Genomic DNA, 17,955 nt, shown 5'->3' with positions numbered 1-17,955 from the left:
ATTACAGATTTTTCTTCCTAAAATTTTCTAAATCTGTAATAACATATGTTTGTTATATGTAAAATTATTTCATTTATAGTGGGCTCTAGGGAACTCTTGAGACTTTGCGCAGAAACGAAATGCATAGCCTTGATACATGTAACTAATTTCTTAATTAAATTAATACATTTTTAATTAACCATGGTAAATCAATGAGACGAGGCTATTAAGGGATAAACTTAGCTGTAATAACAAGGCTTAGTTATTAAAGGAATGTAACTTATTATATAAGACACTTGGGAATTACTGAGAAACTTACGCAGAACCTCAATACATGCTCTGGTCATTATTTCTTACAATAAATTAAAATACATTGTAATTAAGCATGATCTATGTCTGAGCAAATCCTTTGAAGTGATATAGTGAAGCTGTGATAACACCCTTTAGTTATTACAGGCATATTTTTTCTGTGATAACATATAGGTGTATTATGCAAAATGGCAAACTATGAACTGTTATATCTTTCAATAGTTAAGTATACATATAGACAAAAGTAATATCAATAGAACTTTTACAAATTTTAACAAAACTAATGATGTATATTGTCCCTTTGAAACATGTAACATACGTATGTTATCACAGTTCTTTGATTTTTTAGTCTACAATAACAAATGTATGTTATTTTCCTGTAATAACCCTATAGAGTTATATCCCTGACTGTACATATAGTAGACATTTCTCATTTCCAGTTTCAATTCTATATACATTTATTTCATATAAAGTGCGAAGAAAATCAACCTAACAATATTAAAGGTCAATTTGATTCTTTACTTCCTCCTGTAACGGAGTTCTATACATTAATGATTTCTCTTGTCGCTTCTACGACAACACCGCCTAGCTTTGTGCAAACACCTTACCCCCTCCTCTAACTATAGCTCACATTATACATATATAATTTATATGATGAAAAAAAATCTGTCTTGATAAAGAAAACAGAACATCCTTAGATTGAATTTCATGACAAAATATCGTTTATTTTGTATGCATGAAATGTAAGCATGTTGAAATAACTTTTACAATTTTATATGAAACCCCATGCATGGAATTTGATGAATTATCTAGATATGCTCACTTAAACTCAAATTAAAGGAATTGGATTTTTTTCCAAAGCATTGACTTCCACACCTTTTAAACTTCCACGCCAACAGGACATCCTTTTGTGAATGATAATCTGTTTTCTATTTTCTAAGAATAATTAGCATATCAGATTTCTCAGTAACATTGTCAAATGACAGATTACACGAAGTAAACAATGACAATTGTTTAACGTGTTCAAAGTGAAATTTGAATAATCTCCGAAGATAATATCTTTTATGGAAGTGGCTTTGCAGATGATTCTGTTGGTAATAGAAATAAGATCGCAAACAGGAATTGTTGAAATTGGGAAAATTGATTTCATTTGTCAGACATGCACTAAATTGGTGTTAACTACGTTTTGTACATTTCAATTACAATGTATCGGAAGAAAATCAGTTTGTTTGTCTGATATCTTAATGTAACAGATATATAATGCCATAGGAAGTTAGGAATTTAACAAGAGTTTTGTTTTTATCAAATAGGGATTGATGAAAGAAACATTACACAGCCTTTCCTGATAGATTGTATGGCTTTATATCAAAATGCCTAAAACAAATTTTTAAACAGATGAAATTGTGATCTATAACTGTTTCATTGTTCTCATCTACAAAAATAAAAGTAATTGTATAAATGACTAATTTAACGCTTTTAAAATACAAAAAGGTATTCTGAATTTTGTTTATTTTGTAATAATGAATAGAATTCAATTGTAATAATTAATTTATTAATCAAATTTTTCCTATTACAAAAGCATTTTACTATTGCCTGTGAGGATATTGATGTCTGTCCTCTTTACAATTTTCGATTGTTGGTGTTTTAATGCCACTTATAAGTGCCACTTTTGGGCTATCTCGTGGTGGCCAGTTTTTTTTTGTGGAGGAGGCCGGAGTGCCCAGAGAAAACCAATGATCTTTGCTAGGAAAAGCTTTACAAGGCATGGCCTGGTATGAAATCATGGCAGTGGCTTAATAAACTTCCAATTTGAATGATTCTACCTAAATTGTCACTTGAAGGTCCTAAACTTTCATTTGAATTGTAATATTTTCAACTTTTAAAAAAAATACTTAAAAATTATTTATCAATTGAAGTGTTATTAACTAATTTTCGGAAAACCCAGTTCTATGATTACTATCCTGAAAAATTAAGTTTTTGTCCTTTATCATTCATTTTGCTGTGTGAAAAGTTGTAGATACTAACATGTCCTCGTGTAATTATGTTGCAAATTTAAAAGCCCAAAATACATGTTTTCACCTATAAAGTAATGAATGTTGCAATAAGGATGCCTATCTAAATATAACTTTGTTTATGTTCAGCCTTATTTGAAACCATGATATGCCATCAATTCAAAATAATTTGTTCTGAATGGAAAATTGGATATATGCTTTTACTGAGTCTGAACATGTAGATAATATGTGATAATGCATATTAATGACAATAAAATGAATAATTTGTTGATTTGGGAAGGTCTTTATATAGCCTCAAAAGAATTTTCAGTATTAAATTTGGTTGCTATAACTTTCAAATATAAAAATATATGTCTTTCTAGATGTATATAGATAGAGTATTGATCAATCAAAAAAATTAATTTTATATTAAATGCTTTTCAGTATAAAATATTTACAACTTAATTTTGATCAAATATCTACAGGTCAATACTTCAAAAGTACAGGTAAATAAGTACACAAATGGGAATGTACACACTTTATATGGTTGCATATATAATTATGTAGTAATTTCAAATATACACTATTTTTTTTGTTTTAAAGTACTGTGGATTCATTAATTTTTGTTGGATATCTGTTTTCGTGGGTTTTGTGGGTACAGGTGAACCATGAAATTAAATGTTCAACGAAAATAACATATTTTAGATAGGCTTTGTATACAGATTGGAAAAACCACAAAATCATGTATCCACGAAAATGTAAGTTTCAGCAATACATGAAATAGATACCCACTTAATAAATGAATCCACAGTAATTTCAGATGTCATGGGTTTTTATTGTTGCTAATAAAGTTTTCAGTCACATGGGAGACTACTCTGTCAGCATTTTTTTGTTTTAATCCTGTAATTTTTAAATTCATGTAGTGAATCACAAAATTAATTTTTGGAGAATTTAATTCAAAATATATAAATATTTTAAAATGAAATAATAGTAAAAAATTTTGTATATGTCATGCAGCACAAATTTTATTGCGTATGTATATAGAATGCATCATTATTCTTGCATAGAAAATGTTTAAAAAAGTAAATTAGTACAAGCATTTCAGTTTTGATATACTGTTTGGGTTGTTGTGGCACTAATCAAGATTATTGTTCTGCAAATGATCTTCATGAAAAGGTATTAGTACAATGGTCTACTAATTATGTGTTTCTTAATTATATAATATATCTAGAATGAAATGAAAAGGTTAACATCGCAGTTTATATATGACCTTCAACTGAGAGCAAGGATCTAATTGTTATAAGCTATAAGAATTTGAAGGCTTCTTGTAAAACCATGCATATATGTTATAAAGTAAACAGGGTATGTGTGGGAGAAATAAAAGGGATGAATATAAGTTAATTGAAATATATTCATAATATAAGATAAAGAACTTTGCTATTATAGTGCTCCTGGTTTTCAACATGCAAAACTTTTAACAGGCTTTTATTTCAACTTGGAATTTTTGTAAATTTTATGGAATTTGAATAATTTTCTTTGATTTTAATAAATTCGATGTATTTTCTGTATTTTCAATACAGTGCACTTTCTATTACACAGAAGATAGCACATTTTCAATAGAATGCACTGTGCTGCGCACAACACTATCTATACAAAATAAATTGTATGGAAAGTGTTATGCAAGGCTCAAAACATTGTGATACAGAATAAACATGGAAATTATTGAAAATTTCCAGGGCAAGAAAATATACAAATTCCATAATTAAAAATAATTCCAAGTTGAAATGATAACCTGTTTACTGTAAATTCAAAAATTATTTCAATATTTTATTGTTGCTAAAAAGGCGACAGGGTTATAATCGCTTTAATTTAATCTCTCATTTTGAAATTTTTATATGAAAAAAACAGGATTCTTCTCAATACATCACAAAAATTAAAATGGCATTTCAGTGTAAAATGACAAAATGGCAATAATAATAAATGCACGCTATAATTTCTGAATTTACAGTAGATGTCATGTGACTCATGTTTGTGGTGAGATTAATCAGGCTTGTTTGTGCTTTTCCCATATGCACTCATTCTTTCACTAGGACAGTTGTTTTTTCAAAAAAACCAAAGCAGTACTTAAACATAATCCTTATTGGTCTAGAAACTCATCAGATTGTTACTGTTGGCAACACTATATAAAGAAACAAAGACAATTGTATTTTATAATCTATGCCATTAGACTTTAATAGTTTTCTTGTTTGAATTGTTTCATATTTTTCATGTCTGGCCATTTATAGCTTTTTTCTTTTGTCATTTGAATTCTGGTGGATAGTTGTGTCATTGGCAATCATACTACTTATTTATATATGGGGGGTCACTGACTGCCATAAGAGGGGGCATTTCAACAGTCATGTTTCAGTGATTCCTTGTATAATCAATCAAATTTTTCCATAAAAGGGGGCCCAGGCACGTCGATTTCTGTTAACTTTTACAAAAATTTTCTCCTCGGAAACTACTGGGCCAACTTTAACCATACTTGGCCATAATCATCATTGGGGTATCTAGTTTAAAAAATGTGTCTGATGACCCCGCCAGCCAACCAAGATGGCTACCATGGCTAAAAATAGAACATGGGGTAAAATGTAGAATTTGGCTTATAACTCTGAAACCAAATCATTTAGAGCAAATCAGATATCGAGTAAAAAAATTTATCAAGTCAAGATATATCTGCCCTGAAATTTACAGATGAAAAGGACAACTGGTTGTTGGGTTGCCGCCCCTGAATTGGTAATTTTATGGAAATTTTGACATTTTTGGATATTATCTTGAATATTATTATAGAAAGATATAAACTTTTTTAACAGCAATAATGTTCAGCAAAGTAAGATCTACAAATAAGTCAACATGAGCAAAATGGTCAGTTGACCCCTTAAGAAGTTATTGTCCTTTATAGTCAATTTGTAAATTTTGGTAAATTTTTACAAAATGTTTTTCTCTCTAACTACTGGGCACAGTGCATAAAACTTTAATAGATAGATTTATTTTTAAATGCAAGAGTATTCAGTAAAGTAATATCTAAAAACACATCACAATCACCAAAACACAATTTTCTCATGAATCCATCTGCGTCCTTTGTTTTATATGCACATAGACCAAGATGAGCGACACAGGCTCTTTAGAGCCTCTAGTTAGAAAAACCTATACCCTAAAAGCACAGTATAATGTTTTCAATAAACTATGATGTATAACATAATGAACTAAGTGTACTAATTATACCTACTCAATAATGATTGTGTACTAATACCATAATAAATAATTATATTTTTTAATTTTTGCCTAGTTCAGACAACATCACATATGTAAACCACAACCAAGTTCAATGAAGTGTTTATTTCGACTTGGGAACATTTTAATCTAATTTTTAGCTCACCTGGCCTAAAAGGCCAAGTGAGCTTTTCTCATCACTTGGCGTCCGTCGTCCATCGTCGTCGTCCGTCTTCGTCGTTAGCTTTTACAAATATCTTCTCCTCTGAAACTACTGGGCCAAACTAAACCAAACTTGGCCACAATCATCATTGGGGTATCTAGTTTAAAAAATGTGTGGCGTGACCTGGCCAACCTGTCAAGATGGCCGCCACGGCTAAAAATAGAACATAAGAGTAAAATGCAGTTTTTGGCTTATAACTCAAAAACCAAAGCATTTAGAGCAAATCTGACGTGGGGTCAAATTGTTAATCAGGTCAAGATCTATCTGCCCTGAAATTTTCAGATGAATCAGCCAACTCGTTGTTGGGTTGCTGCCCCTGAATTGGTAATTTTAGGGAAATTTTGCTGTTTTTGGTTATTATCTTGAATATTATTATAGATAGAGATAAACTGTTAACAGCAATAATGTTCAGCAAAGTAAGATTTACAAATAAGTCAACATGACCGAAATGGTCAGTTGACCCCTTTAGGAGTTATTGCTCTTTATAGTCAATTTTTAACCATTTTTCGTAAATCTTAGTAATCTTTTACAAAAATCTTCTCCTCTGAAGCTACTGGGCCAAATTAAACTAAACTTGGCCACAATCATCATTGGGGTATGTAGTTTAAAGAATGTGTGGCGTGACCCGGCCAACCAATCAAGATGGCTCACAGCTTAAAATAGAACATAGGGGTAAAATGCAGTTTTTTTTATTATAACTCAAAAACCAAAGCATTTAGAGCAAATCTGATGAGGGGTCAAATTGTTTATCCGGTCAAAATCTATCTGCCCTGAAATTTTCAGATTAATCAGACAACCCGTTGTTAGGTTGCTGCCCCTGAATTGGTAATTTTAAGGAAATTTTGCTGTTTTTGGTTATTATCTTGAATATTATTATAGATAGAGATAAACTGTAAACAGCAATAATGTACAGCAAAGTAAGACCTTAAAATAAGTCAACATGACCAAAATGGTCAGTTGACCCCTTTAGGAGTTATTGTCCTTTATAGTCAATTTTTAACAATTTTCATAAAATTTGTAAATTTTTACTAACATTTTCCATCGAAACTACTGGGCCAAGTTCATTATAGATAGAGATAACTGTAAGCAGCAAGAATGTTCAGTTAAATAAGATGTACAAACACATCACCATCACCAAAACACAATTTTGTCATGAATCCATCTGCGGCCTTTGTTTAATATTCACATAGACCAAGGTGAGCGACACAGGCTCTTTAGAGCCTCTAGTTTTAATTGAACAACTTTGCATATTTATAAGTATTCACTTATGGGACTCTACAAATACAACAACAAAGAGGATTTGGTTTAGTCTTTTATTATACTGATAATTCAGTCTCTTATTATATATTGATGATTAATTTGTGATTAGTTTGAAAACAAATTATAAGGTGTCTGGCTTTTCATGCTTGTAGAGTTATACATTGTCATAATTGTCATTGTTACAGAGTTAATTATATTTCCACCCTATGATGCATGGGGAAAGTCTATAAATGGAATTTCCTATTACGGTTAGAATTTGGATGAAATACTATAATTAAAACTATTTTATAATTTCTTTATGTGCAGTCTAAAGTATACTGACCAACTTTAAAAACGCAACACTCATTCTGTAGATTTTCTAATACCAAATCATGTTTGATCCTCAAACAACTACTATCAATGCTTATCATACTTATTTCTCTTTCGAAAAAATCAACATCTGATTTATCTGTGGTTATTGGACATACTGGATTATTGAGATCGCACAAGTTTCAGAAAGCCAAATTTCGAACCAATAAAAGATTTTTTATTTTTTTTTCCTTTGTGAAACTGTTCTTTCAATACTTGGCCACACTTGAAGCAGTTTAAAAATGTTGCATCTCCATATATTAGCCAAGACTGAGGAGTAAAAAACTGAATAAACCCATTAGAATACTGCAAACAGGAAAACGTGAACTTGCTGCAACCAGACAATTTGACGTCAGAAACTTGTCCTTCTGTCCATCCAACAATGATACCGGTAGACAGGATTTGTTGAAGACCATCAATGACCAGATCAACATCATAGTGACAATGCAATGTCAATAGAAATTGATTACTCAACGTCATTTGCAAGACAGGTCTACAGCCGCAACGTAAACTACTATTCAAATTGCTCAATGCCATTTTGGACAGATTTATGCCATAAATGTTTTACATTAACTGAAATGCCAAAGAAGCGACTGCAGAAAAACATCAAAAGATTTAACGTTTCAACCGCATAATTGCCAAAACCCTTTGTAATGGGTGGAACAACGGCAAAATCAGATGGTGCAAAACAGATCCCAAAACGTGCCAAACAGAATTGGTTGACCTTTCTGACAAACGTTTTGGCGTTTGTTATGGGCAGTCATTGATTTTGAAGGTGATACGTTCATTGGTAAGGGGAAAACCAGGGTTTCAGTGTATACCACAATATTTGAACATTGAAAATGACGTAATCAATTCATCTTTCTACTGCCATTTTTTTTAAACATTGAAAGTAATGAAAGAACTTTCTGTTCATATTAAGTTTGTTTACAAAAAGTTGCATATTTGAAAATGGGAATTAAAAGAAAAATCTAGTGTTGCGTTTCTAAAGTCGCCCAGTAAAGTTTGCTCTGTTTTCAGGATTAAAGGAAATTCAATGTGTATCTATTTTGGGCACTAATTTTCAGCCCAACTGTGCAGCATATGCAGAACTTAACGTAATCTTAAGTTAGCATTACAAGTCAAATTAGAAAATCAAAACAGTGTAACATTTTTCTGGCAGGAGTTATTTTGGATTTAAACTAAAATAATTGTACAAATAAAATAATCAGTGGAAGTTTAATATAGCTTTTCATTGGTCCGTATGAGATATATGATCAAGTGTTTTTCAATTATTTTTAATATGATTTTGGTCACACTGTGATTGGTCATATCTGATCACTGTAATTGGTTTTCTAATTAAGAAAATTGAACTAGAAAACATTGAACAAAGATCATTACCCTGGTAATTACAACTTGTATGAATTTTTAAAATGCTAACTATGATCTGAAGGACACAAACACTATTGAAACCGGATGTGTTAAAGTACAAAATATTTCTGGATAGCTGTAATAATCAGTTGAGACGGTGATAAATTTATCCGGCATTAAATCCATTAATTTTGTTTATAAAGTGCCTATTAAAAACATGATATATGTCTCTATAATTTAAATAAATATTTTCACTGAAGAGAAAACAATACACAACTAAAATTAATTACCAAAGCAAATAAAAAAAATCAAATCAAAGGAGTAACTGTAACTGTCAAACATCTTAAAAACTGTGCAAAAAGCATGCCTTGTTTAGACCCCCTGACCCCCCCCCCCCCCTTTTCCCCCCTAAAAAAGTTTTCATCAACCATTTTCAGAAATTTGAACCAATGCAGAAATGACATTTGCATGACAACCTGTTGAGCAATATTAAGTGTTCTATTTGATTCTTTTTAATGCTGCTATTTCGATAGGGTTATATTTTTGCAATAGACAGTGAGGGAAATTTGTTAAATATCTCCATTTCCATTAAATAAAATTGTTTTATGATATCATGTTGTTAACCATCAATAATGCACTTATTTACAATAATAGAAATTCTGGAAATGTAAAGAAAATAGAAATTTTAAATGCATGTGCCAATAAATGACGATTTGTTTTTACAGCCACTTCCCTGTATGTGGTAGAGTTTTGCACACTTTGGAAAAGTGTTGAAATTTATGGTCACTTACTTGAAATTGGAAAAAATGTATGATAAATTATTTATATGCAGTCTTTTATGGAAGGAGGAAGTAGATTTTTGGTTACATTGTTAAATCATTAATTATTCAGACATGATCTATTAAAGAGTCAGCATCCTTTTTTGACATTGTCTCATTGACGTTTGTCCCAGATCGCCTTTCATTAAAATTAAAAATTTAAAGATGTAATAGAAAAATTTCAATCTGTCACCTAGGGAATATATGATAAGACACCTACATTTCACCCATTGAAAAATTTAATTAAAAGGAAAATGTGAAAATAAATGCCATTTTGATGTCGCTTCTCTTGTAGCCTGTAAGAATGATCAAGCCTATATCATTTTCCATACTGTGACACCTTACATTGTTTAATTTCATATTGATTATGAAATATTCAACTATTTTAATTAGCTTGGTTATCCAACCTTATATTGATTATTCTAACTGAAACTGTTAAATATATTCAAATCTAGCACTTTTTTTGTTTGCTTTTTAATGGAATTGATGGAAAATATTGATTGAACATCGTTTTAACAAGATCCTAGCTAAGGTATTACAAAAAAGTAATATTATTCTATTCTTTTATTTACGATAAAAGAAGGTGGCTTAGTCTAATGTTATTTGATTTTTTAAAACTCCAAGGTAAAAAAAAGAGGTATAAATTATTAAATTCAATAGTTGTCCTGATTATAGTTCTCTTTTAATCTTCCTTCTGGAGAAATATTGAAAGTCTATGCATAAACTATCAGGTTTTGTAATCCCACCAATGCAGTGGTTTCATTATCTTTCATGTTGACTGGTACTTTCCTCATTTCTAGGTGGTACTTTTCAATTTATTCCATGAATATCTTATATAAAAATTCCTACATTTAGGCGGTACTTGTCAATATCATAGGAGGGTAAAAGTACCGGGTACCGCCTCCTAATGAATGGCCTGCCAATGGAATATTATTTCTGGTCAAAGGGAGTTAAATCTGTATAAATAAGTTGTATGCAATGCAGAGACTTCGGCTAATAAATAATTTTTTATGCCCCATTTATGGGCATTCTGTTTTCCAGTCTGTGCGTCCGTCTGTCTGTCTGTCCTGCTTCAGGTTAAAGTTTTTGGTCAATGTAGTTTTTGTCAAGTCTGCGACTTTTGTCGCAGAAAGCTCGACATAGGGATAGTGATCCGGCGGCTGCAGCGGTGGTGTTAGCTAACTTCTTAAAAGCTTTATATTTTAGAGAGTAGAAGACCTAGATGCTTCATACTTTGTATATGGATGCCTCATGTAACGAAGTCTGTCAGTCACATGTTCAATGTCCTTGACCTCATTTTAATGGTTCAATGACTACTTGAAAAAAAAGTTAAGATTTTTTGTAATGTTAAATTCTCCCTTATTATAAGTAATAGAATAACTATATTTGGTATGTGCGTACCTTGCAAGGTCCTCATGCCCATCAGACAGTTTTCACTTGACGTGGACCTCATTTCATGGATCAGTGAACAAGGTTAAGTTTTGGTGGTCAAGTCCATATCTCAGATACTATAAGCAATAGGTCTAGTAATTTATTCGGTGTATGGAAGCACTGTAAGGTGTACATGTCCAACTGGCAGGTGTCATCTGACCTTGACCTCATTTTCATGGTTCAGTGGTTATAGTTAAGATTTTGTGTTTTGGTCTGTTTTTCTTATACTGTATGCAATAGGTCTACTATATTTGGTGTATGGAATGATGGTAAGGTGTACATGTCTAGCTTGCAGGTGTCATCTGACCTTGACCTCATTTTAATGGTTCAGTGGTTATAATTAAGTTTTTGAGTTTTGGTCTTTTTTTCTAATACTATATGCAATAGGTCAACTATATTTGGTGTATGGAAATATTTTATGATCCTTATGCCAGTCGCTCAGGTTTTATTTGACCGTGACCTCATTTTCACAGTTCATTGCTCAGTGTTAAGTTTTTTTGTTTTGGTCTGTTTTTCTAAAACTATGAGCAATAGGTCAACTATATTTGTTGTATGAAAGAATTGTTAGCTGTACATGCCTGTCTGGCATGGTTTATCTGACCTTGACCTCATTTTCATGGTTCATTGGTCAATGTTTAGTTTTCTTGATTTATGTTAAGTTTATGTGACAGTTGTAATATAGCTAGTTTTATATTTAGGAATATCAACATAATATCAATGATTAGTAAAGAAGGCGAGACATTTCAGTGTGTGCACTCTTGTTGATGAAGTTGGAGTTCAGTCAACTTGAAACTTAATTAGTACACATGTTCCCTATGATATGATCCTTCTAATTTGATGCTAATTAGAGGTTTTAACCCATATTCAGGGTGTACTAAACATAGAAAATTATAGTGTGGATGGGGCATCCGTGTACTGGGGACACATTCTTGTTTTCTACAATTTTCCTTTAACAGGAAATAAGATTGAAAACAAAATTGATTAAGTCACAAACATCATACTAAAATAGTTTTTGAGCAATAAATTTATAGAAGAGAATGGAGCTTGCTCATGTTTCCTCATATTTCTGAATCTTTTGTTTATGACAAAATTAATGAAGATAATACCATTTTAAAGTGAATATGACCTTTCATTATTTTTTTTTAATTTCCTCAATTATTAGATTTAGATGGGAATATGTTTCTTTTGAAAGTATATTTTCACATTTTCCATGTCATTTAATGTCTTTATAGTAGGACTTTGGTTTTAAAGAATAATGAGAACCTTATTAATATTACATTGATGTAAGCTAAAAATGAATGGCGAATGAACTATTATATACATGCTGTATTGTTTCCATGTACTCACAAAGTCAAACTCACCCTTGTCATAATAGAACCCATTACTCAGAAATCGAACAATAAACCAAGTGTTTGACTGATTATTTCACATGCATAATACATGAAGTTTTGTCATAAAAGATGCAGATAAAGTTATCATACAAAATATTCTTATCATATTTTATATATGTCTTTAAAAGAAATTTATGTACACCTACGAAGATCTAGTGTGATAAATATTTTAATGATAGAAATGAATTATTTTCAAAACATTTGGTAAACAGCCATTGTTTTACATTTCAAAGAAATACGAGAATAAAAAGGATAAACTGGATTGAACTGGTTCTTTGCTGTTTGCATTTTCAAAATCTTAAAAAATGAATGAAAACGCTGCAAGTGTTATTCAAAATGTTAAAACATTGGTTAGCTTTTGAGACGAGTACAAAAAATGCTATGAAAATAAATAGCCTGTTATTATAAATTATATGGTTTGCTTCTGACCCCTACTGATCCTTAGAAGATTAGTTAAATAGCTACTATACAAATCCTTGGTTAAATTCGTATGGCATAAGTGGGGAGGGGGAGGAAGGCCATATCTGATATCTGCTATAGATTTTATTAACTCTCTATGGATCTGTTAGTGATCAATAGAGAACTGGCAAGTTTTGAATAAAAATAAACTATCAAATACAGTAACACAAGTAGTCTGAACAAGATATAAGGTTTAAAATGATTAATTCATCCTTAGATAAAGGCCTATACACACATAAGCTTCATTTTCCAATGTTAGCTGTTATCTAACATGTTGTACAAAGTTGTTTCTGTGTTTACAGTAAAAATATTATCAGGCTTCAGATATCACCAGAAGTTTACATTAAAACCAGAAAATCTGTTGAAACTTTGATAAGTTATTTATAAACTGTCTATTTCTTTACAATAGGGGCTTATTCACCAGCTATTCACATGCAGTATGGTTCAGAAATAGCATTACGGATGGGACGGGCAGAGTCAGACAGAGAAAGTATCATCAGTAGCGAAGTTTCTGCATTTAATGACCAGAATGCTATGAGGTAAGATAATCAATATTATATACTGTCTATACATGGCAATATGTTTGGGATAGGCTTATTAAAGGCATGAAGGGGTTCAAGAGTATATTTTAAGTATGAGTAATTGTAGTAAGATGTAAGTAGGGGGAGGGGTTTTTAACCGGATTTTTGTGACAAAAATGTCGGTTATTGATTTGGGGATGTACGGCGGTCGGGCGGGCGGTCGGTCGGGCGGCCGGCGTGGCGGGAATCAAATGTTGTCCGTGCATTTACTCATGAACCGTTCAACCAAAGCTTTTAAAATTTTATTATGTTGTTACTGACAACTAAATAAAGGTCAAGTTCAATAATGGCGATTTTTACTCTTACTGTTCAGGAGTTATGGTTCTTGAAAGATTGAAAAATGGAGTTTCCAGTCGTGTCCGTGCATTAATGCATGAACTGTTCTACCAAAGCTTCCCAAATTTTAATATGTTGTTACTGATGACAAAATGGAGGTCAAATTCAATAATGACGATTTTGACTTTTACCGTTCAGGAGTTATGGTTCTTGAAAGATTGAAAAATGGAGTTTCCAGTCGTGTCCGTGCATTTACGCATGAACTGTTCTACCAAAGCTTCCCAAATTTTGATATGTTGTTACTGATGACAAAATAGAGGTCAAGTTCAATAATGATGATTTTGACTTTTACCGTTCAGGAGTTATGGTTCTTGAAAGATTGAAAAATGGTGTTTCCAGTTGTGTCCGTGCATTTTCTCATGAACCATTCAACCAAAGCTTTTGAAATTTTTATATGTTGTTATTGATGACAAAATAGAGGTCAAGTTCAATAATGATGATTTTGACTTTTACCGTTCAGGAGTTATGGTTCTTGAAAGATTGTAAAATGGCGTTTCCATTCACATTGTTGCATTTTCTCATGAACCATTCAATCTAAGCTTTTCTAATTTTAATATGTTGATACTGATGACAAAATGGAGGTCAAATTTGATATTGACAATTTTCACTTTCACCATTCATCAGTAATGGTTCTTGCGATATTGCCAGGACACAAATAAATATTAATAAATCCGGTTTGCTGTCGTTGTGACAGCCTCTTGTGTATTGTTTTAGTCATGAGGACATTAGTGTTTTGTAACTTAAAAAGTATTTAAACTTTATTTTACTGTGCGCATTGTTGTGTGTTTCTTTACTTTACATTCACTAGAGGTATAATGAGAGGGTTGAGATCTCACAAAACAAGTTTAACCCTGCCACATTTTTGCTCCTGTCCCTATCAGGAACCTCTGGCCTTTATTAGTCTTGTATTGTTTTTAATTTTAGTTCATTTATATGTTTTGGAGTTTAATACATGTATGATGTCTTTTTTCACTGAACTAGTACACACTTATATTTAAGGGCCAGCTGAGGCATACCTTGTGTGCTGGATTTTTTCACTACAATGAAGACATATTGGAAACCTTCAGATGTTATCTGCTATTAGGTTGGGTTTTTGTCCCTTTGACATATTCCACATTTGCATTCTCAATTTTATTTGACTTATGTAAACCTCTAGGGTTTTTTTTGTACAAAAGATTCAGCGTAAGTCAGATTTATCAGAAATATCAACAATTGATAAATCATGTTAATCATGGATTTATTATATGTATTAGTATATATGGAGGATTTTAACCTCAAGTATCTAAGCCTTATTGACATCAGTTTTAATTTGAAACTTCAGAGATGTTTTGAAATGAAGGTGATGGAATTGCATTATGGTAATTGAGTTATTTTACCTAAAGAAATAATATAAGCTTTTAATACCTAGCTGAAAGACTTGGAAACATCAATGTTTGCATATAGATGAGATATCTAATACAACTATAAGGCTTCAAGACTTGTCGTATGAATAAAACATAAAGAAATTGATGATAATGACATTGTACTCATTTTAAATTAAATCAGATTGAATTTGAACCTTTCTTCCTGGTCAAGACAGAAAGGTTTTTCTTTTTATTCTTGGATAACTTGAAATTTTCAGAGGAAATTTAACAATAGACAGGGTTTTTTTTATTATTGCAATAGAGAGTGGTTTTTTTATTATTGCAATAGAGAGTGGTTTTTTTTATTATTGCAATAGAGAGTGTTTTTTTTTATTATTGCAATAGAGAGTGTTTTTTTTATTATTGCAATAGAGAGGTTTTTTTTTATTATTGCAATAGAGAGTGTTTTTTTTATTATTGCAATAGAGAGTGTTTTTTTTTATTATTGCAATAGAGAGTGGGTTTTTTTTATTATTGCAATAGAGTGGTTTTTTTATTATTGCAATAGAGAGTGTTTTTTTTATTATTGCAATAGAGAGGTTTTTTTTATTATTGCAATAGAGAGGGGTTTTTTTATTATTGCTATAGAGAGTTTTTTTTTTATTATTGCCTTCTTTTTCTGCAGTACATGTTTATATTTTAAAAACACTAACATATCATAAAAAAAAAATTTGCACCTCAGTAGAACATAGTTTTAACAAAATCAGATTTTAATGCTTAATTCAGTTTTTGAGAAAGTAGAGTTCTTCTGTAACTTTTGCATATAGCAGAAAAAGCTCTGTTTGTCAAAATTTTGTCCGACTTATACGAGGGTCAAGACTAAATCCTCAGAATTTGGAGCTGAAAAGGGCATCCGACTTATAGTCGGATCAACTTTTAGGCGAGTATCTACGGTATATATAATTCAATTAGATTTCCAAAATCTCCGAGATTTTTCCTTGAATATAAAAAAACATGATTAACTGAATGTTTTACGTAGATTGTAATAACTGAATGTTTTACGTAGATTGTAATTTGAGCATCAGTTCTTCAAGATTTATATGGTTGTGCTTGAGTAAAATGTATTTGAAATTTTTTTCTGATATCTTTACAGATCCATGGAACATCATTCTCATCATGACAAATTCCTCTTACCTCCTCCACCCTCACGTCAACCTCCACCCAGACCACATGTGTCTAATGGAACGGTGCCAAAAAGAACCAGAGTAAGTTACTCAAATGTCTTTCTATATTACTGTGGGCTCTTTATACACCTTATAGCTGATCCCGGCTGACCGGCCGCTTGAACTTTTGACGCATAAAACAATCCCTTTTCCATTGTGGCGTGAGATATTTTGTTTTATGACGTCAAAGTTTTACGGGAACTTGTGTGATTTTCAGTAATGGCGGACAAATAGCGATGAGGTGTTTTGTTCTTGGGTACTATTTTTCATGAATTTGAAGGTCAAGGCAAACCATGAATAAGTACTAAGTTACTTTCATTTTGTTTGCAGTTTTGATAAAATCAATTGAATCATGTATCTGAGAAATACTTTTTTTTCCTCAATCAGCAAAAAATTAGTCCACACAATGTAAGAAAATTCGCACACAAAAATAAATCTGAACTTTTTCTGGAAAGAGCAACAACAAAAACTTATATATAAGGTCTGGTTATATATGTTTTGAATTTCTTTTGTTTCATATGGTGAATTGGTCTTGTCAGAATAGCGTCATTTAAGAGCACTGTGAACAAAACAAAAGGGATTTGATAGATTGGCAATGAGATAATTATCCTCCAAACTGCAAGGATATACATATAATGTAGCCAACAGGTCTCAATATAGCCTTCATAAACAAGAAAAGAACCATGGCTTGGACAGACATGCACAAAATTTGGCAGTGTTAAACATGATTATTAACATCCAGGTGTAATACCACCAAATAATGGTACGTCACATCCGGTTGTATACGAAAGTAGGTCTTAAAAAAAAAAAACTTGAATGGTAATTAATCCTACATTTTATTTCGGTAAAAACATTTCTGTGTCATAAACATATGTCTTGGGTATTTCAAAACACCATTATTTTTTATTTGGGATTTCTATAGAAAATTTTGTAATGTTGAGGTTACATGGTGACTAAACCTTGTACCCAGATAAAATAAAGGGGAGAAATTTGATTGGTTAACTTCCAATGATGGTTATTTTCTTATATGCAATAAAATGTTATGTGAAATTTTTTCTATAGTACTGGACAGGATAAAACTTTACTCATGCCAAGTATTTCTTTATTTGAAACAAAGATAAATTCTGCACATTTTTTTGAAAAGTGCAAATTTAACAAAGACTAATAGGGGAAAATCAAAGGTGGTATTACACCTCCAAACCCTCCCCTAACCCGGGGAAGTGGTGTAACAATACAACATTAGTACAAACTGTAAAACTGCTTAACTCATAAGTTCAGTACTACGCACCAAATTGTTATTAAATTTATTTGTAAGAAGTATGGAATTTTATTTGCAATCTTTCTGATTGTAATAAAATGTTTTTGAAGAGTTATTCCCAATATTTAATGAGCAATATGAAATTTAGTCAATTTTCTGATATATTCAATTGTATTATTTCAGGATTACTACGGACCAGAATTTGTACACAGGTCTTCTAACCCTATCATCAGGATCCCTATACCATTGCAGGGAGAGGTATGTTTGTGATGTGTTATAACATAATAAAAATGATAAGTATAACCCTGCTTTAAAAAAGTGGGGGTATACTGTTTTACCTCTATCTATCCATTCCATGAACATTTTTTGTCGCATCTACCTCAGAAGGGTTTATATAAGTCAG

General features: G+C 31.4%; 1 protein-coding gene across 2 annotated transcripts in view; it reads left to right on the top strand.

Moving 5' to 3' along the window:
- LOC139488377 (tyrosine-protein phosphatase non-receptor type 13-like) overlaps window positions 1-17,955 on the top strand; it is a 108,889-nt gene that overhangs the window by 24,249 nt on the left and 66,685 nt on the right. For both annotated transcript variants that reach the window (XM_071273926.1, XM_071273925.1), the window contains exons 9-11: window positions 13,221-13,350; window positions 16,225-16,336; window positions 17,736-17,810. In XM_071273926.1, coding sequence (XP_071130027.1) covers window positions 13,221-13,350; window positions 16,225-16,336; window positions 17,736-17,810 — 317 coding nt within the window. The remainder of the gene's footprint in view (window positions 1-13,220; window positions 13,351-16,224; window positions 16,337-17,735; window positions 17,811-17,955) is intronic.

The sequence above is a fragment of the Mytilus edulis genome, chromosome 9 (assembly GCF_963676685.1).
Source record: "Mytilus edulis chromosome 9, xbMytEdul2.2, whole genome shotgun sequence".
In the NCBI taxonomy this organism is placed as follows: Eukaryota; Metazoa; Mollusca; class Bivalvia; order Mytilida; family Mytilidae; genus Mytilus; species Mytilus edulis.
Note: the sequence above shows the minus strand (reverse complement) of the source record. Positions and strands in the feature narration are given on the sequence as shown.